At 40.1% G+C, this 27,731-nt stretch overlaps 1 protein-coding gene across 1 annotated transcript in view; it reads right to left on the bottom strand.

Moving 5' to 3' along the window:
• EPB41L4A (erythrocyte membrane protein band 4.1 like 4A) overlaps nt 1-23,885 on the bottom strand; it is a 107,375-nt gene extending 83,490 nt beyond the window's left edge. Inside the window, exon 1 of the mRNA XM_015849456.2 lies at nt 23,601-23,885. Coding sequence (XP_015704942.1) covers nt 23,601-23,699 — 99 coding nt within the window. The 5' untranslated portion in view covers nt 23,700-23,885. The remainder of the gene's footprint in view (nt 1-23,600) is intronic.
• Between the last annotated feature and the right edge of the window lie 3,846 nt (nt 23,886-27,731).

Below are 27,731 nucleotides of genomic sequence, written 5' to 3'. Positions count from 1 at the left end.
AGTCATTTTACACTGCTTATAGTGACATACAGAATCCTAAAAAACATTGTATGATCAAAACAGTGTCAAAAAGCTATTTCTTCTGCAGCTAGAATAAGGTGATTTGTATTTGAAAATGCATTAGAAACAACAACAACAAAAAGATCATTTTTAAAACATTTCAAAGCATTTTTGAATTACAAACAGTAGGAAAATTTTAATTTCCATTTATTGCTATTTATGGATATGAGCAATTTAAAATAATATATTACCTTTCCAGATCAAGGTAACAAGACATGTTTCTTTATGAAAAACTTTGTCTTTTGGTGGGCTGAGCTCATCTGGCTGCCAGCCAGGTGCCCACCCACCCGCTCTCTCACTCCTCAACAAGACAGGAGGAAGAAAGAAGATGAAAAGCTCATGGGTCAGGTAAGGATAGGGAGATCACTCACCGACTACTGTCATAGGTAAAAATTACTGCCAACTAAAAATAGAGTAGTATGCTGGGAAATAAAAACAAACCTAAAACTTGTTCCCTCAGACCTCCAAGCTTTCACCCCAGGCTCAATTTCACACTTCCATCACTCCTCCACCTCCTTACAGGCAGTGCAGGTAAGAGGGAATGGGGGGTACAACTCACTGTTGCTCTATCCCGGTCCACCCTGGGCATCTCCTGGGCTGCAGGGAGTTTCTGCTCTGTGTCTGGGGCACCGTCTGCCCTCCTCCTGCCCTGACCCTGGTGCATGCATGGCTGCATCTCTCTTCCCTGCCCCCACTACTACTCTGCCTTATAATTGCCAGGCAGTATTTCCGCCCTTCCCTAAACCCATCTACATGAGCACCCAGCCATGGCCAGTGCTGAGACCCTTGCAGCAAATGACATAGGGTAGCCCCTGGCCTCTTCCCACAGAGCCCACCATGGCAGTCCCTGGCTGACAGCACCTTGCCGTGTAAACAAAGTACAGTTTTACAAACAAAGAACAGAATATGGCATTGGGAGCATAACAATACAGTAAAACAATGATGTGACTGTGGGAGAACAGCTGTGCTTAGAGATTTCATAACATTCAGCTCTAGTTCCAGAAATTTCATATATACCATTTCCTTTCCCATTATAATTAACCATAGTCAGGGAAAATAAATAAATAAATAATCGATCTATTACTTACTTTGTATAAAATAAATGGGCATTAGAATTGGTCTGTTTTTTCCCCCGCACATTCAAAATCAGGAGGTTGAGCTGAAGAAGCACATCTAGCTCTTGCAATCATAATTCAAGATGTGGTGAAAAATGGAAGTCTTGTCATTTGGAAGCGACAAAAAAAAAAAAAAAAAAAGTGAAATATTCACTGTATTCACTGTGTTGAAAAGTGTCTAAAGCAGTTATTTAGTTAACACCTCCAAGTCTCAACACAAGGAATGCATCTGAAAGATGGCTGTTCAACAACAAATGACAGCGCAAGGTCAAATAAGCAAAAGAGACCTATACAAATTTACATTAAACAATAATTCACAGTGAAGATATTAAAAAAAAGTTGTTGGTGATGTGATGATCCTTAATTTGAAGTCTTAAATTTTCATCAGTGACTTCTTAAAAAACTGAGCAGAAACCATAGGACAAGCAGTACCACTTTTATTTCAGTTATCCCTGAGTAATGAAGACAACACTGCCAACAGCATGTCATCCTAAAATGAAGCCTCTCCTGCACTTCCAACAGAGGATAAATGGCTAGCTCTGAATACATTACAAGTATATACATTCCCAAGACTGGATATTTAACACATTTCCAGTTTCTGTAGACCACTGCCACCTGCATTTCTCTGCCTAACCAGTTGCCAGCAGCAGTAACAAGAAATCTCTTGAATTCCTGCCCTGCTCACAGACACCAAAACTACACCAAGCTGCACAGCTTACTTCTGTGAGAGCATTTCCCAGGGTACGCCATCCACCCATGGATTTTATGCTCTGCTCATACCAAGACAGATGACTTCCACCACTCACCACTTCCCCCTGCATATTAAGGTCCTCCTCCTTCACAGTCACTCACATTCCTGCGCTCCTCTACTTTTTCTGCACACTCTTTCTTCAGTGTCCACAGCACAGCAGAACCCACCCATATGCCATTCTTCCACTCAGTGCCACTCACCAATCCATGCCCCCTTCTTCTTATGAGCTGTGCTCAAATTCTAAACATTCACTTCATGTTGTATGTGCTCATGGAAGCACAAGGCCATGCCAGGAAAAAGTCAAGTAAAACTGGCGGAGGGAAGGGGAAAAATACACACAACATGCTCTCCTAAACAAATCGTTAGCCAAAACAGAACTCAGCTATTCTGTTTCTTCTGGATTAAGCTCCATTTCACACACATGATCACTGACATCCTACATCACTACTGACTTCTATTTCCCCGCTTCCTAGAAGGTAGCTCTGGTGAGGCTCAGACTCTCCATGGTTCTGAACAGCAACACCAAACACCCAGAGGGACATTAACAATGAAAGTGAGGGAACAAATTATTTATCACGAGAGGATGGAAGGATGCAACAGTAAAGCCACAGACTTATTTAGTGGAGGAGTTGAAAGTGTTACCAACTACAAAAACTCTACTTCCTCTGGATCTAAGCACTTCCCAATATGGTTCCTCAGCAAATCTTGTGATGCATTTATGTTCTCACTGCATTAAAAAGCAGAACCACCTGCAGAAATGTCTGTGGGTATGCTAAATTTTACAGCAAACATATTCTAAACATTGTGTTTTATGTCAGAGCTATACTACATAATTTCACACCGAGATGATGGGTAATTACTCAGTAAATACAGTAGGCCACTTCAACCCGTCTCTCCTACTTTGAAAACACAGAATGAAGAGTATTACCAATATACTACATCCCTTTAGCAATGTTCAGGATTTATTCTCAGCAAAGCCATTTGACTAATACGGTCACAATGGCAAATAAAAATAGAAGAAAAATGCAGAAGGTAAGAAGACAGTGGGAGTTAAACAGGAACAAAACAGCAACTAACATGCAATGCACAAGAAATAGCATAGAAAAGAGCCTGTCAGGCACCCATTTATTGTGCCATTTATCCATAGCTGGTTTTAAAAGCTTAGTTTTCACTTCCCCTTAGGTACAGCACGTAAGTCTAATTACAGAACACTCCCATTCATGTGAAGTACACACAGCCTGAATTGGCTTTATATTCCCACCGCACTAATTCACAGTCTGCAAGGCAAGAATCCTGTGCCATCTCCAGAATCTGTCTTCTCCAATGTTTGTTGCTTTTACACAGGTAGAAGGATTAGCTGGTTCAACATTTCACACAAAGAATATGGGACAAAGTAGTTTTTAAGTGACCAGAATCAGAGGCTTTCCTGGCCTCTCCTGTTTACCTAAGATGTCAGAAATAAAACAAAAAAATTCCCTCCTATGGGGTTACTAACATGTTGGTAACCAGCAGCATAACAAAGCCCTATGAAACAGACTCAGACTGTTGAGAACGGTTGTTAATGCATTTTTAACACTGGCCAAGGACACGATCATTTGTGACACCAACAGAAGCATACCTAACTTTACCAAGCTAAGACTGGCTCCCTGCAGTCATGTCAAGACAGATTACTTCCATAGTGATGCTCCACAAAACCTATCACAAGCCAGGAACTGTAACAGCAATATTTTCTTCACAAGCTCCAAAACTATGTGAAATCCAGATAATATCTATACACCCACTGATGAATGCTATAATAATGTAAATCTTGGGAATATTCAGATTCTGTCAGAAACTTCCCACTCTGAGCTCAGTTTTACTCACAGCATGCTCCCACACAGAAATCATGCATAAAGACACACCTGGGCTACTGAAACAGTCCACTGTAAACACTGTTCATAAAACAAAAAAAAAAAAAAAACAAGCTCTTTTCTTTCAGGGAGATTTCATACTCCCTACAATTGTGAGGATTTTGCCACTGAGGTAAGCAGCTTTATCTCCACTGACCTGATTTCCCTGATAACTTTTTTACCTTATTGTCGGCAGAAGTACATGGAAATTAATCTTAAGTCCAATATTACAAAGCTGGAATTATCTGTAATATCCAATGCCAGAAAAGAGCCTGAGCGATCACATTTTAAAACAGTCAGTAGAAAAGATGGAATCCAAGGAGTAATCGCTGGAGAAAAACCAGTGAAGAAAAAAAGGTACGTAAACCATATAGAAAATACAAACAACATGAATCATACAAAAGCTCTGCTCTGGACCATTTATAAATTCCATAGGTTGCACTATACAACTGTATCATTAACAATGGAAAAGCATTCCTGAAAATCCTTTCATTATATTTTCTGACAATGTATTAAAGATTCCAGTGTCTGAAAACATGACTTCATGCAGTTACACAATATTGTATTAAAATTTGCTTTTCAATTCAAATACTGTTGGTACTAGTCTGTTTACAAAGATAATTACTACATTAAGTAATCTGTATGGTATGTGGCCGTACACAATTGTGGCTAAAATCAAAAGGTCCCAGAGAATATTTTGAAGCTTTTTCAACCTGTTCTAATCCATCTGGCACAACACTTAAATTATGTGAACAGAGGTTTTAAAATTTCTTTCAAGAAAATTAACCCCAACGCTATGCCCCTTTTCTTCCACACCTTTGTGGAGGTTATCAAAGGTCTTCCTCTACAAAGGAGGAAGTGTAAATGGGATGAACCTTGGTCTTTTGAAGTAAGTGGGAAAATTTTCATTGACAAAGGCTGTGCATCTACCTAGATCGCTGAATATACAAGGGGAAAATGGACTGAGAGCTCTCACACACACAACAGAGAAATAGGAAATAAAGCCAGAAGTAATGCAAGTAATTCCCTTTATTGTCACAGTGCCAAGTGCCACATTTAACTAAAGTACATATAGAAATACTATTCAAGAGAATGGAGCCATGCTCTTTTGGGCACTGCCCAGCAACAGGACAAGGATCAACCAGCATGAACTGGAGCACAGGAAGTTCCATACAAAAAAACTTCACTGTGAGTGTGACAGCACTGGCACAGGTTGCCTAGAGTGGTTGTGCAGTCTCCTTCTTTTGAGACATTCAAGACTGACCTGGACACTTTCCTGTGTAAACTGCCAAAGGGAACCTGCTTTAGCAAGGAGTGGGACTAGATCATCTGCAGTGGTGTCTTCCAATCCCTATGATCCTGCGATTCCGGTGCTCCACATTTACAAAATCTTCGTAAGAACAATCAATGACATTGATTGACCTACAGTAGTTCAACAGATCTTCACCACACCACATACCTCAGCCACTCATCCTCCAATAAACAGCTCTGACTTTTAAATTACTTACAAATATACACCCACATATGCACATTTATGCACAGCATATGCACACACACGAATGCACGCACATGTATTTATTTGTGCTCCACTGTTTACCCATCCATATTAATACTTCTGCCTTGGGAGTATTGTTATCCATAACTAGAACCAGACATGTGGGACACTAATTCATTCCTCTGGGTGTAAAATGAGGGGGGAAAAAAAATATCTAATATAACTAAACTGACACCATTAAGCTTAACCTTAACTACAGAAGGCCAGTGTGTTACCATTGTTACAGTGTAAACTGTAAGATAAACAGTTTTAAATTGCCCACCACACAAGCTTCTGAACTTGTCTGAGCAAAGGAAGCAACATTAAAAAGACACTCACAATTCAGTAATTTTATGCATGACTATAAAATACCTGTTTTGTTCGAAAGCTCAGAAACTTCACAAACAGAAGAAATATTCATTTTAGATTTTGTTCCTCAAATAAAACACAGCTGAGCGTACAGATTCAATATATTACCTCTTAACAAAATTATTTTTACCATGCCAAAAAAAACACATTGGTATAGTTTCTCCATTCTAGCATTATACTACTAACCTATACCAAACTTAGAGCTGAAAAGTAAAGTTTTGAGGAAAGAACATCAAACAACTTTGTAAGCAAGCTGAATCAAACAGAAATGCAGTAAAAAATGTCATGCAGCAGGTTTCGCTGATGACTAGTTGACATTTTCATGCTTTTGTTATTGTTGTTGTTGTTACATCATCACCGCATCCCCCACCAGTAAAAATTAAGGAAAAGCTTATACAAGGAATTTTAACAGTGTCTTCTGCTCAATTTCAGGGTGGTACTTTCAATAACTACCCAGAAAAACCAAACCAGTCACAAAACTCATTAGGTAATCTGCACAGATCTCATTCAGATCCTCAAAAATCCTGAAAACTGCTTTTTTACAATCAATACTTACACTGTTTCAGATTTTCTGTTACACGCCTTAAAAAAATCATAGTTCAATATAATCTTAAACCAGCCCAAATTCTATGAACCAGACAGCTGATGATTTTTTCACCACTAATTAATCTTCTGAACTGCAAAGTGATTTTTTTCCATTGCTGGCAACAGCCTTCTGCAACATGAAACTGGATTAAAAGAAAAGGTTAAGATGGGATAAAGAATAAAACATACTTTGTTCTGCATGTGAATTAGCATTTGGCAAAAGAGTATCACATATTTTAAAATGAATCTTCTAGAAAGATGAGTTTACTCAGAAGGCAATTCCCCATGTACTAATACCTACGTTAGCGCAAGTACAATGCATTGGAATAAGTTTATTTTCTACACTATAACAATGGCAACTCAATTCCTATTATAATCTAAGCATGACTGCATTAGTTGTACCATCAACAAAGCATAACATCACAAGCATTTGTACTACAGACCCCCATAACACAGTCATTTTAAAGGGCATGTAGGAAGAAAAGTAGACTCAACAACATTTATTAAAGCACTTCTGACGCAGAGCAGAAAAAAATAACAAAACCACATCACTTAATGAGTTGAACGAAGTATGACCTGAAAAAATTATCATATAATATATTCTGTAATTACTTACTGTAATTAATAATCACTCATTTAAGTGAAACAGCATGACCAAAAAAAAATCTCTTCAGCAACAGGAACAGTAAACTCACCCCTTGTAAGTTAACCAAGGCAACTAACATCTCTTTGCAATACCATTCTTTCGCTTATGTAACTAACATTTTTGAAAAGGTTCCAGTCACAAAATATTTGCACTGTTGACTTACAAACTGAAGTGTTTTAAAAGATTATTTTAAGTAGACTAGGTGCTTGAGAAAACACACAAACTCCTGCGTGAAATCATAATGGCCATCCTTAAAATTGTAGGGCTTTTGATAGTAGCACTCAGACCTTTCATCAGGGGGACATGAAAGTATTTAAAGGAAGACTGCAGAAGTTCTGTCTTTCTCTGCAGCTTAATTAGCTTGAAGTGGAAGCTTTCAGCAGGTCTCCTGCTGGGGACTCCCCATCTTGGTGGACTCCAGCAAGCTGCTCCTCAAGACATCCAGCTCCCACACATTACTTCCCACAGATCCTTTTGAGGGTGGGGAGAGGGAGCGGCTTGGATAAGCCCTGTTCCAACCACAAGCAGGTGGCACACAGCTCCCCGTGAATCACAGCCAACTGGAGTACATTAAAGCAGTCCTCAGGCTACCCTAGATAGGGCTGGGCCAAGTCAGAAGTGGAGAAACACGCAGCTATAATTAGGAAAGAGATCAAAAAACACACTCACTCTTAATCAAAAACATTTTCCCTCTTAATTCAGTCAAATATCAATAGTTTTAAAAAGGTCTTTGTTGTATCCCTCCTCTCCTTTCCATCTATCCAGCTACAGACACAAATACCAACAAGCTTAGGCAAGACGAGGCATGAATAGAAGGGAATATAATCTCTAACATGTCATTTGTATTTCTACTGCACTTGGGATTTTTGGATCCAAAGAGGAGACAGATCAGAAGAGCCCAATTGCAATGCCAGTGCTAAGAAACATACACTTTCCATGGGGAACTCATTGGACAGGTAACATGAAGCAAGCTATCCCTAAATACAAGTGTTTCAGCAAGCCAAGCATCTGTTTGGAGACAAAGACCAACATTTATTTTTCATTTCTATGGAATTTCAGTTTAATTGCATCCAAACTGGAACAACACTGAAAAATATTGGTCCAAAACCCTTTTCTGCTTTCTGTAATTTCAGATAGCAGTTAATAAGAAAGGAAACAACATGACACCACAACACCAGAGAACACTTTAAACATGAAAAAAGAGAACCACCTAATGAGAATCTGTTACAAATGGAGGCTCTTCATAGCCTGAGCCCAAACTGCATGCAGCTTTGCCTGTAGATGACACAAGTTCACAGAAGCAAAATTCCTGAACATAGCTCTTCGAGCAACCATGCGTTTTCTATAATCTTTCTAAAATTCTTTCGGAAGTGCATTCATAGTAACTTGAGAATCGGAATGGGCACTTGATGCAGCTATATCAGGGAGATGTTAGAAAAGCAGCAGGCAAAAATCAACGCTACAAACTTAAAAACTAAGCCTGCAGATAGAAACTGATCTGCCTACGGCTGAAGGCATTCATTTCATTTTTTCAAAGGAAGAGGGGTCAGGAAGGTAACAGAGGTAGTGATGAGGCTGATTCACCCATTTTTCACTATGCTTCTGGTCTGTGAGCTTGTTTTCTTTTCAAGTCAGCCCCTCATCTTTGAGGTTAAATAAAACCTCAGATCTTTGCTTAAAAATATGTAGAGTCTTCAAGGTCCCCTGAAAACTTCTAAAAAAGAACTGTACAGTAGAAGGATTTACACCTGGTGTCACAGTTTCATGACTTACTGTTATCTGTATTCCACATTACAACATCATGTAAAGCACTGGGAGTTACAGAGTTAATGCCCCACTTCCACAGACTGACAATTTCCCAAATACATGGCTCTCTCAAGAGAAGAACTACATAGCCCAGAGGACTTTGCATTCAGAGGGGAAGATAAAGCTGGCAAGTCATGGGACTCTCACTGCCTGGCAGTGTGTGTGTGCACTCCCCAGCTGTTTTGCCTTCAGTTCAAAGTAAGGCCTTCAGTTTCGGACACAGTCTCTCATACTTGATTTATTAGCCTCAATTCCAATTATACTGTATTATATGGTGTTATCTTGCATTCTGATATCACATTTAGTAAAAGTAACTTCCCTCCTCAGATCGTTGCTGCTGTTCTGTATTTGGGCCCAGTTCCCTCTTTTTCTCACCTCTTTTCCCTTTCCCCTTTTGGGCCAGTGAGCCTGCAGGCCTGCTGCCCCTGCCATGGACACAGATCAATCTAGATAACTTTGTGACAACTGATAAGGTCATTTTTAATTAAAATATAAAGTAATTTTTTCACACCACACTACTTATTAGCCTTCACCTGCCTCGTTTGCTCTTCTATCATTATCCTTACTTACAGGGAAGCAGACCAAGGAGACTTCCACAAAGACTGTAAACAATACATCTAATAGTCCTTAACTTCTCAAACATAACTGCCAAAATAATGGGGAAAAAAAAAAAAAAAAGGAAATTGTTTCTGCAGTGCCAGGACATAAATATGGACATATGCAATAGGACTAGACTGACAGGAGGCAGACACCTCAGTCACTATAGCCATCTCAAGCTTCAGCCAGTAGACCAAGTCTTTAGTCTCCCCATTATCTGACCCAGGATGCTATTTCACATCACATATTTTAGACTTCTTCTGGATCCCAGCCCTGTTCACTCTAAAACTGCCTTGGAACGCAGGATGTTTGCAAATAGCTCCAGGGATTTCCAACATAAGGCACAATGACAACATTACACATCTGAAAAGAGTGCTGTGGTTTGGAGAGAGAAGTTGCCAAAGCTTTTATAGAGCCACCAGATTAAGTCTTCTCTGCCTGGGGTCTCTCAGAAAAACAGGGTAGCACAATAACCCACAGTTGCAGCAGCTTAACAACACTGCTACTCTACCTCTCAAATTAGAGTACCCATACAGGAATGTGCATATTTTGCATTATATTAGTACGACAATGGCAGTGAAGAAGATCTAAACACAGCTTTGTAATCCCCATAAACACATCCTCCATCATCTTGGGTGGTGGACCATTGTCAGGAGCGCCAGTCCCAACCCAGGATCAAACCTGTCCAGCATTTCCTTGAATCAGGTCTCCCAACATACTGTAAAATAGCATGTAATAAAAGGTTAAGGATTGAACGTACTCTATGCACAGGCTTGCTAGAGTTAGAAAAAAATGAAAGTAGCTTAACTGAAAACAAAAGTGACCCTGGCTGGATGTTAGGGAATGCTTTCTAACTGGAAGGATAACAAAGGACTGCAGCCGAGCTCTTGGGAGGCTGCAGAACCTCTTTAGTAGAGATTTTCAAGAACACATCAGACAAGAAAAAAATACTGTAAAGAACAAACCACATATCTGTGATGTCTTCATCTAATGCAATTTATAATAAATTGATCAAACATCCTTCTCATCCAATTCCCTTCTACTCTTACTGCTCAACAGAAGCAATCCCAGCCACTGAGAAATAATTATTTCAGCTTCAAGGGGAAAAAAATAAATAAATCTTGCAATCATAATACTTGTTTCACTTTCATGCTTCCTCATAGAAATATGCAGGCTTACTGGTTTTAAGAGTCAGCAGGGTTTGCGCTATTAAGTGCCTCACTGCAACCATGACAACAGAAAGTTTTAATTATTTCAAATGAGAGTAGGAAAGACATTCCAAGACTTGGTACTGAAGAAAACACCAAACAAGGGGAAATTTAGTATAGGAATCCAACTGCAACACTGCAGATCTGAAGGTTTCCAAACAACTCAAACACCTTTAAAAAGAAGAAAACTACATCTATTACAAACTGCACAGACAAATGAGAAGTAATGAAACTAAATTTACTTAGAAAACATTTGCAATAATTGCTATCACAGCTGACACTGGTTATTTTGATCATACAGCCAGACCTTCAGGTAGAAACTTCTAGAATGAGCAGAACTCAGAAGTACTACACGAGAGGTTTAGATGCTATATTCTTACTGAAGCACTTAAATACAGACAGAGTAACACCTGAATCAGACAATTTTCAGCTGCATATCACTACATAAATGACCCTGCACTAGCCAAACCTTCCTTATGAAACAGTTTTAATATGTTCACATGTGAAAAATTACAGTATCGCTTAGAGGCAAGCATTTCTTTGTGTCAGTTCCTTAAAACTGTTAAATCCACATTTAATTATGTGGAATTTGGTTTTGTTCTTTTTTCTGGTGGTGGTGGTGTGGTTTTGGCTTGTTCTTTTGGTTGTTCTTTTTTTGAGGGGAAGAGGGGCTGAAGGTTTGTTTTTTATGATACTAATTTAACAGCATAAAACCTTGTAACTTCTGCTTCTAGCACTGAATTAGAAAATGCCAATTCATAATGCTCAGACACTGCTTTCCACTTTTAGCTCATGGGTCTAATACTCGTAAGACCAGGCACAGTAAGGAAAACTTTATGTAAGAGATACTATATTGATAGTTACTTTTTAACTGTTAATTCAGGTCTTAAGACAGATTTCCAAAACTATCTTAGTGCCAGACACAACTTTTAGAAATATGAGCTCTGGAAAGACTTATACAGTGTCAAAATGCTTTTGAAAATAAATATCATGCCTGTCCTGCCTATGATTACTTGATACAACAGACATCAGCAGGATCTTCCTTGCTAAGACCAGATCCATGCAATTTCTTCTTTTTATATGTATCATTTTTGTTGTTTTGTCACCTTTTTTTTTTTTATTATTCACTATTGTTTGGATGTTGTTTGAGATCATTTGAATTTGACAAAGGACAACATTATTTCTTTCTCCTACATCTAAACATGTGTAAGCTGACCAAAACCAAACCACTGACTTTATTCATTCAGTCTTAATCAGTCTGGATTCCCTGTTTAATCCCTTGAGATTACAATGCTCAGTTGAAGGAAGAACCCCAGAGAGAACAAACTTCTGTGCAAAATAAAAAATGGACATGTAAATCCAGACTTCTAGCTAAATGAATTAAATTGAAACAAAAGTCATCTGTTCCATTCAGGTTCAAGCAAGCCAGTAATTCCACCAAAATACTTTTCTGCTTAATCCTTACCCTATAGGATAGAGATAGAGAGAGACAGACATGTCTCCTTCTAGACAGAGATGTTTCAAGGTGCTTCAAGCTACACTCCTTGCCCAGTAAGTAGCCTACACTATCATGAATGCTCTCATAATCTTTAACAAAACAGTCTATCAGAGGCTGCAGCTCTGCACATCCAGTTAGTCAGAAAAACAATTTCTGCATGCAGGCCTAACTGTTGGAGACTTTAGGGTATGATGAGCTGACAGAATCGATCCAAGAGTTTGACAGACTGTGGGTTTTATGTTTTGGTAAGGTTAGCATGTGCTGTGGAATCACCCCCTAGACCTTGAGCAGACGAGCTATCTTTGCAGCTTTGTGCAGAAGATGCTTAAAATATTCAGGCTCACCTGCAAACATTCAGGCTGCTCCTGGAGTCACAGCATACCTCCCTGCCAGCCCACTCCAGGGAAAGTCTGTCAAGCTGGTAATGCTAACCTATTACCTTTCCCACTTAAGGAAAGGACAAAATTACTTGCTTCAGTACAGATTCTTTTCACAGCTTTTTATCTTCATGAACGTTCTGTAGTAAAAACAAAACATCCTTACCTGAAACTATGGCATACCTTCAGCAAGTGGATACAGGTCAGTTCTTAGCAATCCATCCATCCTACATGCTATTTACCCACAAAATTTATACTGTTAAAAGAACAGCCCAAAATTAATCAGCCATCCTACAGCAAAGAGATAATAGTCCATCAACTGACAACGTGCCCTCTTTTCTCCTCCATTCTAATCAGATCCTCTTCCACACCTGTCAGTTCACTCGATGCATATTGCTTCAGCCCTAGACTACGGGATCTTTGGGGCAGGGCCTGCCTTTGTGCTCACGGTTTGCAGTGGACTTTGTTGTTTTTTCAGTCTGCTCACATGCAGTCACAACTAAAACAATCATCATTCTACAAAAACTCAAGCGCTAACATGTACGGGAGGAAACAGATATATACATGAGCAACAGCTTTCATTTATCAGGAATGCTAAAGCATAATAAACTAATAGTCAATGCATTGTTTAATTAAATGTTTGGTCCCTTCTTCCAGATAGAAAATGGCTAGCTCTTGACAGAACACAAGACTTCCTTTGTGTATGCTTTAAACAATTGCTACTGCAACTTCTTTTAAACAGTTTGCCTGGTTCCCTGCTCCAGCTTCAGACTTGGAAGAGCTAAGAAGAATCGTGCTTTTCCCTGCATCATGACCTTTTTTCCTCTTTGCAAGGCTGTGCTGTTTTGAAAGCGCCTATCAGCCAGATCAGGTTTCCTTCTCCCCATAACTCTGCCCAGTAATTGTCTAAACTGATTTCAAATTGCAAGCACATCTGCATGCATGGTGAACTCACAGCAAACACCTGCTTCTTACAAGCAACGTACTCCTTGCTAGCTCCTGTACAGAAGAACATGCTTCCAGTTTGGCATGCTTTAATGAGAGGAAGGTCAAGCACATTGCCTTACTTGGTTTTTTGTTCCCTCAGAAATCAACGTTTAAAATTCAATTGCTACAGTTCGAGTTAATTTTCTTATCCTATATTTCTTCAGTATGCACAGCACAAAAATCAGAACAAGCATAAGAAACTATGTAAAAAGTAGCAACCTGTTAAGTACCTTTGTTTTCAGTAAGGACACTGTGTCTATCTGCTCCCTGTGCTGAAATTTATGTCAAGCGTAGAAAAAACGAATAACTAAATTCACTGTTAGCAAAGGCAGAAGAAACTCGCACCATGTTCCACAGAATGAGATCAGCCATCTGGTGGATTTTACACAAACGAAGAATAATCTCTGTTACAGCAAGGAGGTGGGCACTGCACACATTCATAAAACTTCAGAAGACAGTTGAGTACAGCAACGAACACTGGCTTGTACTTTTGTGACTTCTCAAGTGCATGCTTAAACATGCTTAAACAGTAGAGCAGGCATATTTTAAAAAAAAAAATGAAAAAAGAAAAAAAAAAGAAGTGTTTTGAATCATCAAGAGAAGGCACTTATTAGGATAAAATAAAACTGAAGGAAATTCCACTTACCCTTTTGATTTAGGAGTTTCTCTAAGCGCATTATTTGCTCGTGAAAAGTTCTGGATTAATTATTTTGTAGAGAGGTTTACTCAGGCTGCCCTACTGCAAAGCCTCAACCCTGACCTATGTAATTCTCTTGAGTAATAAATAAAGGTACAGAATACATAGAAGGGCAAAAAAAAAAAAAAAAAACGACATCTAGAATAAAAAGCTAGTTTTTGTTCATATTCAGTGGACCCATCTGGTTTAAGAACTTCGTACTTGGTACTTTTGCCTTCTTACAGAGCTTCTGCAAACTACAGGGGAAAAAATAAGAATATATACATATACACACACACACATATATATACACACACACACATATATATGAGGTTGTTACAAAAACACTGACAATTCAAATTAATGCAAAGAAAGACAACAAAAGAAAATTTGAGATTCTTCTCTTCTTTTGACATTATAGATTCCAGCTCCTAAACATCTCCCTTCCACAAAGAACCGCTCTAACTTTTACACGGATATACACGCAATGTCAAAAAGATGTTTTTTTCTGACACACCAGGCTGACTTTTGTTCACTTGCATTTGTTCAACAAAGCAGAGTTTGTAAACAAACACGACTTTCACTTAAGATCACCCTTAAGAAAAGTCTTTAGGAATCAGCTCACAAAAATTGCTTCTCTTGCAGAATTCATTCAGGAAAGCAGGAAAAGAGAAAAAGCAGCTCCAGGATCATGGAATAAAGGCGAATCCTGAGAGCAGTAAGCACAGCTTTCATGCTCTAAACTGTCAGACCTAAGACCTGAATGCCAAAGAAAGGCCAAGGATGACTAAGAAAAAGTTTAACTTTTCATTAGAAGTGTGTGTGTCTCTTTTATGTGAATAATAATGTAACATCTTTGAACACGATCTAACATGTTTTATTTTCAAGAGTCATCATTTATTGAGTCTGCTTGTAAAAAAAATAGGGTCCAATTTGGCTCTGCTTGAAGTCAGTACTGAAGTATGCTAAAACATCTTTTGCTGTCACTAGTATTGAAAGCAGATTCTCAGTTTGTTCTCAAATCAGAGAAAAGCTCTAGTAACTCACTACTGCTTTGACAAGATAAAGAAATGTTACTACCAAAGTACTGCCCAAGGAAGAGTACTACCTTTTGCCAGAATACCCCACGGACAACGAATTACTGAAGGAATCAGAAGGCCAAGAACATTTTCTTTGTAATAAATCTTGTCCATGTCTATTCACAGCACTGGGAGAGGGGAAAAACAAACCCCACTTTTGAAGGAGAAAATGGTTTGCAGAAGTGATTGTAGGGAGTGTAGAGCTGTCAGGTCTTAATACAGAAAAACAAAGACTATTTGTAGTAACCCAGAATAAATGCTGTGTCTTTGAAGGATATCAGAAGCTTTAGTTTCTAAACGTGATCCTATACATTGAAAGTACACACTGAGAAGTAAACTGAAGCATACATGCAACTCAAATGTTGCACACAAAACGAAAAGGCCATGCTGAGACATTTTTATATAGAAAAAAAAAAAAAGAATGGGAGGAAGAATATGACTGAAGAATCACTTAAAAAAGAAGCAAAAGATTTGATCTTTTGAGCATCAGGATAAATATTCAATCCTTCAAAAAATATATTAAAAACACCTTCAACCCAAAGCAGTTGATGCAAATGAAACCTAAAAAGCTGAGGGCAAGTCAGGACATTCAAGCAGTTCTTCAAACGGTTCCATTACAAGGTTTTGTAGCTTTCTCTCCTTTCTCAGAGGAAACATCAACCTGGAAAGAGTGTTTTGCCAGTATAACCACACATTCAATTTGCATCTCCCCCTCATTTGCCCGAGGCCTTTGTGTCCTGACCACCAGTACTGAACTAAAGCTACCTTTTTTCTCCCATGATCTATGCTGAAGCATCCTAACTCACTGTGAAGGAAGGTCCATGCACAGTTGTCAGGACTATTTGCTGTATGGTCCTCAATATAAAGAGACTAGTTTCAGCTGTACCAGGCAGTCTTCCACATTACCTACCTTCAAAGCACCTGGTACATACCACTTATTCCCCACTCACATTGAAAACCAGAACTATGACAGCCAGAAACTCAGCTCCTTCTTTTATTCATTTTATATGTCAGAATAAATCATTTATGCAAAAGATAGGTTGTCTCCCAGCATCAAGCAAACTTCAAATAAAAATCCAATGGGAATGTCTGGGCTATGTGCAACACATTGCAGATATGCCCATCTCGTAACACTGAGCCCACGATGCCCGGGGCTCCTTGTACTCCATAACTCTGTCTTCACAGATAGTAAAAGCATGGACTCAGAAAACTTGAAAATATAAAAGTTTCTTAACACATATTAAATCTGAAAAAGTGGTTGTTGTCACATAAATGTTTTTCCTCCTTTTGGAATTCTGAGTAGTCAGCTTCACCAATTCACACACCTTAAACTAAAACTGACTCACCCTTGCAGTTCTCAGGATACCCCCCATAAAGATGGCTCTGTTATAAATGAAAAGTTACCCTGAAAAACACAGTTATGTGGAAAACAAGAGCCAGGTCCAGTGATAATTACCTGGCTTAACCCTGCAAGACAGCCAATTGCCTTTTGTTCTGCAAAGCACTAAAATGTGTGCTTACACACATCAGTAATCGTGCCAAATTTTACCACTAATTACATGGGAAAACTGCCATTTTCTGTATTCAGAACACTTTTCATGCAACTTAGAGATAAAAGATGCTCCTTTTCCCTTGCTAAAAGGTGCTTTGTCTCACATGGTACTGAAGGATTAATTCTTTGGCTTACCTCACATTTTCCTGAGAACACAGTAAAGATACCAAACCACAGAGCCACTTATTATCAAACTCACGCTCAGCCACATACAGTCACCCACCTATCTGAAAATTCATTAACTAGAACTGGACAAATAAAGAGCATTTTCTTGTTTGCGTTACAAAGAACTGTCTGTAGCCCTGACAAGTATAAGGACTAAATGTGGACCAAACAAACAAATAAACAAAAGCAAAACAAAACCCCACAAAGTACAGAAATATAGCCCACTTCCCCCTCAACATTAGTAATTATCCATGGCTATGAAACAATATATTTACTACATATTTTGAATGTAGTTAGTTTTCATAGAATGTAACGGTTACCCTTATTAAACACAATATCAATACCTGACTGCTGGGATGGTCCAATGCTCCTCCCTCACACTGCACCATGACAGAACAACCAAAATATCACCAGAGGCAAAGAGAAAGAAGGAACTGTTTAAGATCAACCCTTTCAAAACTCTATGAGAATTTTAAAAAACAAACTTCAAAACAGCACCCTTTTTCTGTATGTTGACAATGACTTCCAGTCCCTAAAGATTTCTGCATAGAATGATACAAAAACCACTACTTGTATATTTTACATTTTCCTTGTTCTTTTCAGTAACAGCAGCTTATACTGCCAATTCAGAGACATCACTGAGGCTTCTCATTTCCTGCTTTGGAAAGGATCTACTGGAATTACCTTTCATCGAAAAGTTTCTTCCCTTATCACCACATTTCTTTTCCTCTCTTACTGATACTCCCAACTACACTTAACTCCTAATTCTGACTTCTCCATTACTGGACTTATCCTTTCTTTCTGTCAAATAAACCATGCAGTTCCTCAGACTGGTCCTCTCAAGACCTTCTTCTTGCAGGTGAGCACCTACCTCCCCAAGGTTCACTGAGGATGGCCAACTCGTAGCCAATGGCACAGCAAACAAGACAAGGTGTGCCTGTCCTACAGTGACATAAATCTCTAAATACCACAATTTAAATTTTAGCTTTTTAAAAAATTAACAACCTCACAGTACTTATGGACACAAACCAAGGAATACAACCTTCCAGCAGAGATTAGAAGGGCAGTGCAAGACCAAAAGAGCCCAGCTCTCATTCTGCAATGCTTCTGCTGTCTTTCCACTTCTAAGTAATAGCATGTGGCAACCCCAGGCATGCCCCTTTGACCTCAGTGCCTGCAGGGTTCAACCACCGCTAAGAGAGAATGGACAGGAAGAAGCAGGAACAAAAGCATAATCAATACAGAAATTACAATCTTGATTTCAAGTTACAAAACTGAATGGATACACAGCAAGCACAAGAACCTGAAATGTACTGAAATGCAGTCTACCACATTCTACTCAGGTTTTGTAATGTCACTTGACTGTAAAGACTTCACTTGTCATGAAAATACAGCAAATAAACCTGTAATATCACTACCAAAAAAAAAAAGAACTACAAAAATTATCTTGTGGAAAACACTATTAAAAAAAAAAAAAAAGAGCTCAAGAAACAAGAAAGGGGAAAAAAAAATCACTTATTCTGCCATCTGTATATCAAAAATATTGGTATTAACGGTGCAGCACAATCAATATGTTAATTCTCACTTTTCACACATTTTCAATAGCACCTTGTTAACATATATATGCAATGTGAAATAACAACAACAAAACCTGCAACTTATTAAATTATCTTTCTGAAGCGCCATCCCAATTACTTAGTCTCTCCAAAAGTGGTATCTTTGATATGAAGTGGTTCCAGCTCCCAAGGATTTTCTTTCCAGAGTCGAAGAGGAAGGGTAGCAATTCTACAAGTAAATTTGGTTTTAGAACTGAACAAAGTAAAACATAACATATCAACAGATGGTATTTTACTACACTAAATAGCCCAATACAAGAAATGCTGATTCCCATTTACCAAAATCCAAAAGGCAGTTTAATATAAAGACCACCCCACAATGTTAGATATGTTCTGATTATATTAAGAAATCATTGCTCATTGAAGCCAGCAAACAGAATCCTCTGACAACATTACTGCTCAAATCTCAAGGTGACTAAGAGGTAACTTCATTTAAAAGTCAATGGGTTTCCTTCTTGCTGTCATGCTAGTTTCATTAATTTAGTTAAGTGCACCTAGGGAAAACAGTATCTCAGTGTTCATTTATTTTCTGGTTACTCCCCAGAGTATCTTCCTGGTCTCATCTGCAAAGACTTCAGTAAAATTAGTAATCTATTTCAAACATGTGACAGTGATTTTTAGAAGCACTAGATAGCAAGGTATGCGAATCCTTTTGTTCCTTTCACTTCTCTCCAATTAAAGCACCAGCACACTGCACAATTCCACACGTGCCACCTTGCATACAGTGCACAATCAGATCTCCTCATCCTTTTTTATATCCATAATAAAAAGATAAAAATTCAGAATCCTTCTAATGTGGAAGTTTAATTATTTATCCCTCCTACTGGATATAAATCACAGTTTTCTTAAAATATTTTTGTAGCTTTTATTAGAAACAATCTTTAGTGATACCGCATCACTGAAGAAGAACGTGTACTTACACACACTTAGACTCTGATTAGCCTATTTGTTTAGCTCCCCCACTGCCAAGCAGAATATGCACAACTGACAGAATCCTGCAGCTTTTATAGACAAGAAACCACATGGTTTGAAGCAAGACTTGGAAATTTTTTTTCTAAATGCCATTTCAGCTTAAAAATAACAAGATTTCAAAATTCCATTCTTTAAATACTGTGATAGTGAAGGTTTAACTTTTATTAACTATTATTTTCACAGGAATGCTGAACATTCTTTCACAACATGCTGAACATCTAGAAAAATCCGCACTGAAAGTATCTCTTAATCCATCTGAACCATAGCAAAGGAAAGAATACCCAGTTGTAACGCACTTGAGTTTTCATACTGCAGTTTAGTAGCACAGACCAAAATTTCTACAGGTCCAAAGCAGCTGTATTCTACCATTAAAGAGATTTTTGGGCTTTCTGAATTAAAGTACCTGCATAAGGGAGAAAATTTACGACAGAAACATGCTTTTTGAAAGATGCAGAAACAATACAACAGAAATTACTATCACAAGGAACACATCCCATATTCACATAGCAAATGACTGCCAATTTGATTTTCAATGCTGACTCTCAACTTGAATCATTAGCAAACAATGAGATGTTTTCAGTCATAGGGATCTATGTTCTGCTGGCATGTGTATTCAGTAAGTGTTTATATCAGGAGAAATAGAGGTGCCTACCATTCTCATATTTACTGGAGTCCACTAGACCTAAATTAGCTTATGCTAAAGATGCATCCGCATTTTTTTGTGTTTTATTTTGCAAGCATGAACTCTGGAACATTTTAAGCTGCTCAGATGTAAAAAGAAAAAGAAATTTCCAAAAGGGAGTGAAAAACTCCAGTTAATCCTTCTGATAAAGCTTATCACAAGTCAAAGCAGAATCTTCCAAGGCCATACAGAGTTTCCTCAGCACCCAAAAATACAAATGGTTCAACAAGGCACACCAATCTCCTTCAGTGACAATTACTCTAATTCCTAATAGAATTAATGTATGTGACACACATAACCCATTCACAGTCAGACATCATATCAGAAAACTTCTGACATGCCCTGCAACTCCACTGAATAAAAAGTGCCTACCCAAAGGTAACACCTTTGCATAAAGCTGCCTAACTTACTGTTCGATCTGTATGATGACGCCTTAAAATAAAAGCAAAAAATGTGTTCCTATTATCAGCTAATTTTTATTAGCAATAAGTTTCATTAAAATCTCTTAACTGGTGTCATGAACACCACTGTCAGAGCTCCATCCACGAGCCTGAACAGATGCCACACTTTGTACCATATGCCTCCATCAGGCACGCAGTACCAGAACACAGCAAATACACTCTCTCAAATCCAAAACTGTCTGGACTAAGAGCTGCCATTGTCTTTTGTGTCTCAAAACACTTGCTCTCCAAAATATCTCCCTCAGCCAATGGGATAGAGGGAAACGTAAAAATTGCTGTGTGATATCTGATTTCCTGATTTTCTAGCTGTTATCAGCCTACCATAAGCCTGACAGCTGGAGAACCAGTTTGTACCTTTCCACACAAAAGCACCCTTACCTTATGCTGCAAAGATAAAAAGGGAGAACAGCAAGACAGCATGGCCAGCAGTGAAAAAAACATGGAAAACCACGAGGAGCAAAAGCCATTCAGAGCCACAGAAGAGGCTGCCTGAGCACTGCCAGCAGTGAGGCCCAGGCAGGCAGGTAACTGTGTCCTGCAGGTTCCAGTGGCCTTGTGCAGGGCTAGATACTGACCCACCTGCTGCAAGACCCTGGAGAGTTGCTGGATCTCCTTGCACCTTATCTGTCTGCATGCAGGAAAAGCAGACTTCTCCTTTCCATGAGGAGCCCACAGAAATCCACAGAGGAGGGGTGGCTCTGAGAGCCTTCCTCCTCCACCAGCACTATGCAGTGATTTAATAAAGTGCATACATTACTCTTCTTTATCAAGAGTGTATTAACAGAGATCATAACTCAAAAAATGTAGTGTTTTACTACATATAGATGTTGTCAAATACATCAAGACAGAAGTAAGTGTCATGCAAACTAAGCAAAGCATTTTTCAGACTCCCAGGGCAAGTATCTGCTTTGGCCCTTTATTTCAGATTGACCAAAACAACAAAGTTACTGAGCACTTCTGGAGACAGAGCTCAGCCTCTCACCCTTCACAGCAAACATCTCCACTAAATCCACTGCAATCACACACATACACTGACAGTAAATTGCCTGTACCTTGTGCCAAAGCTGAAATACTATGGAAACAAATTCATTAAGAATACATTTTTAGAGGTAAAACAAACAAAACATGCAACAAAGTTATACAACTGTTTTATCTCATGGTTAAAACATCGAATTTGCCAGGATATGACAAATTCTAAGTTTTTTTTTTTAATATAAATAATGATTAAATAATCATGTAAATTCAGTGGAAAACCACAGAAAAAAAAAAAAAAGTGATTTAAAGTGTCATAAAACAGGACTTGCTTCTGTCCTCTGCTCTAAGGAGGACCAGGATCCAACTGAGGACTAACCCAGAAAGAGGAGAAGTGGTGGCTCCTCTTCAGCTAGACGCGCACTGCTCTTCACACACAGCTGTGCAAACACAAGGGAGAAAGAACACAAAGGTGGAAACCACTGGCGAGGTCAGGGAGCTGCACAGCTCTGTTCTGCTCCTGGAAGCTGCAGCACTGGGGCGTGGTTTCACATGATACAAATTAAAACAAAATTGAAACTAACAAAAAGGCTGCTACCAAAATAAATAAACAGAAATACAGAGATTCTCCTTTCCCCAAAGTTCCCTAGGGTGTAATCCCAGTGCTGACTGCACAATATTAGCCAACTATTACTTTTCTGTCAGATCCACAAACTGTTACAACTCACTCCACAACTGCTCAATGGGAAAGGGAATTCAGCAGTTCAGAGAATGGGAATTCAACACTGGGAAGGAGCAGGTGGAAGGGATCAAATCTTCAGCATCACACCACAGTCAGGTCTCAGCAACAATGGCAGGAAACCACACCCTGATCTGAAACAAGACCATTCCCAGCACTTCAGGTCTCAGATTCTTAAAGTGGAGTTGTACCTCTATTAGACCCTTTCCTTCACATGGGACAACTCTGTCAAACACTGCACACAGCCACCACCTTTCAGGTCTTGGATTTGCAAAGCTCACTACAGGACTATTTCTGCAGACTATTCTTCAAATGTTCTTCTGTGACTACAAAGACAAGTTTTTCAGATGTGTCAAAGCTCACACCTGAAAGACCTTAGCTACGTAGGTAATGAATTCCAGTAACACAGCAATTTGCTCACCCATCTGCACTAAGCTTCATTTTGAGCTATCTGCAGGTTGTTGGTTCTGCAGAGCTTGAAAATTCTCAGTACACGCAGAGTTGGTAGTGCCAAAGATTATGGTTATATTGATATTATTAATTGCAGGCTCTCTGTTCTCCCTTTCCTTTCTTCTCCCTGGTTGCTCCAGTTACTGGAGCTGACACATGCAAGCTATCCCAGCAAATAAATAAATATTCTTTAAATGTTTCATCCGTTTTCCAGAATCAAGTCATAAAAACTTATAGTTCTGTTATTGTTGTTGTTTGATTGATTTCCTGATTCAAGCACATTATCATTTTGCTAACAATTGCAAGACCTCGTGCTGAGCTTCAAGTGTCCGAGACGCACCATTTGCTCTTTCCTAACTTACCCGAACCCGACCAAGTCAAAGGCCTCCAGCAAAACCTCGGCTCGCACTCACTGCCGGGGCTCAGCAGCGCGAGGCAGACAACCGCAGCCCACGGCCGGGCTGAGGATCCCCTACCCACCGCCAAAGAGGGCCGCTGCTACCCGGGGCTTGGGGAGGCACCGCCGGGAGCGGCGGCTCAGGGGGATCGTACAGCGCACTCTTCTATTTCTTCTTTTCTGCAGCACGTAGAGGAAAACACTTGCGTGGAGTATCCGGAGTGTTCCGCGCTGCCCGGCACCTGCTGACTGAAATCCTACAGCTCTCCAAGGCACGCATCTTCCCGGGCCATCTGTCCCTCACCAGACCACAACCAAAGACACCCCATTCATTTTTCCGCCCCCCCCCCGCGGGATCCCTGGGACCCCTCCCGGCCACACGACGAGACACGAGGCAGCGCCGCCGCCCGCCCTCACCTTGATGCCCTGCTGCTGCGTGGTGAGGGTCAGCTTGGACTCGTCCAGGAACAAAACTTCGCAGTAGAATTCCTCCGGGACGGCGCAGAAGCAGCCCATGCCTGCCGGGCGCCAGGAGCCGATTAGGGCTGAGCCGCAGCCGGGCAGGGCCGTGTCGGCTGCAGGCCGGGGCCGCTATAGTTCAGCGCCCGGCCCCGTGGGACCACCCTCCACCGCGGCCATCCCGCGGGAGCGCTCGGACGGGGCTGCGGGCAGCTCCCCGCGGAGAGACCGGCACGGAGCTACGGAGGAAGGAGCCGGGCACGGCCCTCGCTGTCACGGCGCTCCGCCGCCCCGGGGAGGTGCCGAGCCGCCCACCCCCCCGTGCGCGCACGTTCCCTCGCTGCCTCTTTGTGCGATGGAGCGGCCGCCGAGGCAACGCCGCGGCTCACGCCCGCCGACCCTGCTATAGCGGAGCCGCGGGTCCGGCACGGAGGCCGCAGACGGCACCTGTGCACCCAGCGCTGCCCGGCGGAGCGACCGCCCCGGCTGCAGCCAGACACGGAGCTGCCCTGCCCGCCGCCGCCCCGCCCGGCCGCGCCCCGCGCCGCGGCAGCAGTGACCCCTACTGGGCCCCGCGAGGGACGGGCTCCTGCGGGCGGAGGGTCGGGGACGATTGATGGGTTTTCTCGGCGCGAGGTGGGGGAGTGTTGGAGAGAAGGGCGGGAGGGTCCGGGAAAGGATGGCTTTAAAGCCTCCTTTAAAGTGCCTGCTCGTCTAAATGGTGAAGTTGATGCAAATGCATTTAAAAACTATCGGTCCTGTGAAAAGAAAATAGGATGTAAAAGAAGTTGCAGTTGTCTCTGTATAATTTCTGGACCACTCAGTTGTCCACCTGTGTATTATTGCTACCAAATGCTACCAATACTGTATGCTTTTTTTTTTCCCCTTCGATCAGAAGTTAAGCCTGCTCTCTGCTTGCACAAGCTGTCCAGCTGGAGATCAGACACATTTACATGTCTACGTGTAAGAGAACATGTTAAGTGTTCTTCTTACACTTGGTTTGCTCACATTGTGCAAGACAAGGGCATAAGGAGATTTTCCCCCTGGCAGAGCCTCGCAGCCGTGTAGGTGTGTGGTATAGAGAACAACACTTCTGCATTTAAATGCTGCCCTAAATAGAAGCCTGTTTTCCCTTTCTCTTTTTCAGTGCAGGCTGTGTGCAAACCTGAACAGCAAGGTCTTGGGATCTCTTTATCCACACTGTAGACGTACAAGCCAGCCAGTCAGTGTTTTCCATGGGCATTGTGATCATCAGGGCAAAAGGCAAATATGTCAGACTTGTATAATTGGCATTATATATGTTCATAAAAACAGAATGCAAAGTATTGCAAAAGCTTAAAAACTCAAGGTCCTAATCGTGTTTGTTGGATTGTGTATGCCCAGTGAACATGTCGTCTAGACATTATAAGAACTTCAGATAAATTTATTCCTGCTTTTCCTGCCATATTTTTCAAACAGTTCTTGAATCCTTCTGACAACAGACAGTTTCCTAGGGAGCAGATGGTTCATTTTCCTCCCTATTTAGTCTATTTAGATCTATATATCATGCATGTCATGACATAAATTACCCCCTCAGTCAGTTAAAGTCATTATGTATGTATAAATCACTGATAATCAAGTGAGGGGGAGGGCTCAGTGAACTCAGAATCTGTTTTAAAACCTTTAACTGCAACTTAAAAACAGATCACATTGCTCAGTCCTGCACCTGAGCAGTTTAAATCAAGGTTATAGGCAGTCCAAGTGAATGACTCAGTGTCCTCTGTTTTGAAGATTCTTTTCAAGCTACTACACATCAGATGATTGCTCCACTGGGACTATATCAAATACGCACTCACATTCAGCTGATGCCAGTGTTTGTAGCACAGAGCTATTAAAGTAAAATTGCCTCCTACACAACTACTGCCCCAGAGCATAGCTGGCAGCTGGTTTGCCAGCACTATCAGAACCTACCATCTGGGGTAAGGACCTTGAAAGGAGTCCTGGACTAAAGAAGTGGGAAAATCTCTAGGACAGCATAAGAAGAGAGGATGGAATCTCTGTGAAGGATCAGTGTGACTCAAGGAGATCGTGAAAGCAAAACAACTGATTAGGAGGGGCAAAAATGCAGGACCCAAGGCTTGCTCAGAGCTTTACACTACATTAACACCAGCACTGCCTATTTATTTCAAGTATCAGGCCGGTTCACAAATTGTGAGAAACATGAGACAGTCGTCTGTTTTCCAAATCCATCAGTAAACTGAGCTAGTTTTTCTTCTCTCAGCAAGAAGAAACACAGGGCAAGCACACCAAAGGAAAACTTGCTGACATAAAGTCTCATCGCACAAACACTTATGCACACGTTTAACTCAGGCATGTGAGTACAGGACCAGGTCATAAGGGCATTTTTTTGTCCATCATCTTTCTGAGGAACCCAGTGCAATTCACTGCAGTTGCTATTATCCAGTATGTCTTAAGAATCATTATCAGTTTTGCTTTAACTAAGTATTTTTAATGTGGTCATATGAACAAGACACTTGAGAGCCGCAATGACTTCTATACACGAAGTGACCTACATCCATATTCTAGCATATCAGCAGTAACACTAACAGCCTGAAGGAGGGTTCAGAATGCCTGCTTTCTCACTAATGAGCACGTAGCAAGAGACATGCTGAGCTTTTCTCAGCCACTGACACAGTCATTCTTATTTGTCAGCCTGTAGCAAAGGAATTCCTGTATCTCATCCATGTGGCATCTGGAAGACTGGTGGAAAGTTGACACCAACTACAGAGTAACATCTCCACCTTCTTTCTCTCATGAAGACCAAGCTTCCTGGATTCAGCTCCCTGCTCACACACAGAACAGAGCAAAGCACTGAGGTCTAACGAAACAAATGCAAGATGGAAACAGAAAACAGCATAAGCTCTAAATATACAACCCCAAATGCTTCTTCCATTAAAGAAGAAATTCCTAACAGGAGTACTGTTCAACAGGCATTTTCTGGCAGGGACTAGGTTTGTCACAGGAGCCATAAAACACAAGTCTTTCAGCTGCACTGCACCACACTGGCTCTATATGTGTCCACCTGCCCACACATCATTGCCTTATAACTGCCCCAATCATTTTCAGTCCTTTTAAAAGAGGTTCTTCAGATGTTTGACATGCTACTGTATTTTTTTTTCTGGCCCTTCCCCCCAAATGCACATGAATGCACATTTCTCACATCAAACTATGCATTACTACATGTGATAAGTATGCATCCACTGGGTAGTATCAGCCCATAGTGAATTGGGATTTGACATTATTTAACACAGAGAGCATTTCTTTATTTAGTACACTTATGGAGCCCTTACAGTAAGACATATCATTTATGATAAATAAATATGATAGATGCTGAATTAAGAATATCTAGATCTATAAAGCAGCAATAATCAGGAGTGGAAAAAAAAAACAAAACTTCAAATGTCTCAAATTACTCTTGAACAGCTGATTATATTTACAGGATTTCTACAGCAATGAACACCTTGGGGAGCTCTGAATTGATATACCACCGAGTTAAAATCTATTTTTTTCTCTTTAATTGTTTGCTTAGCAAAACCCCGGGGGATTGCAGCACTGCAAACACATGCTGAATGATTAAGCAAATCATACAAATATCTCATTTTCTGATATTTTTTTTTAACAAAAAGAACGTACTGTTAAAAGTAATTTCTCCAATGAAAATTATAAAGTTTTTAGAATTTTTATTTTAAATGGTAGAGCTAAAATTAGAAACTGCAGAATTTGTATGTTTCCATCACAGAAAAAAATTAAAAAATTAAAAAATTAAAAAAAAAATCCTACCATAAGAAAGAAAAGGAATTAGCTACTGTTTATTCAACCTAATTTTGCTGTGATGTGATTTTACAGAGTCTCTGTTAAGATTCTGACAAGCTACCCTTATGCAAAGAAGAACCAGATGATCCTGTTTTGTTTTGCTTATGCTGAACTTCCTTGGCCAAACCTGAATGTATTTTAATAGTAACAATAGTTGAGAGGCAAAATATAATCATCTAACTTACCAAAAGAAAGAATATATATATATTCTCCCCCAGACCCAAATTAATGTTCTGA

This window comes from Coturnix japonica, chromosome Z, assembly GCF_001577835.2.
Source record: "Coturnix japonica isolate 7356 chromosome Z, Coturnix japonica 2.1, whole genome shotgun sequence".
Taxonomy (NCBI): Eukaryota; Metazoa; Chordata; class Aves; order Galliformes; family Phasianidae; genus Coturnix; species Coturnix japonica.
This window is presented reverse-complemented; position numbering and strand designations above follow the sequence as displayed.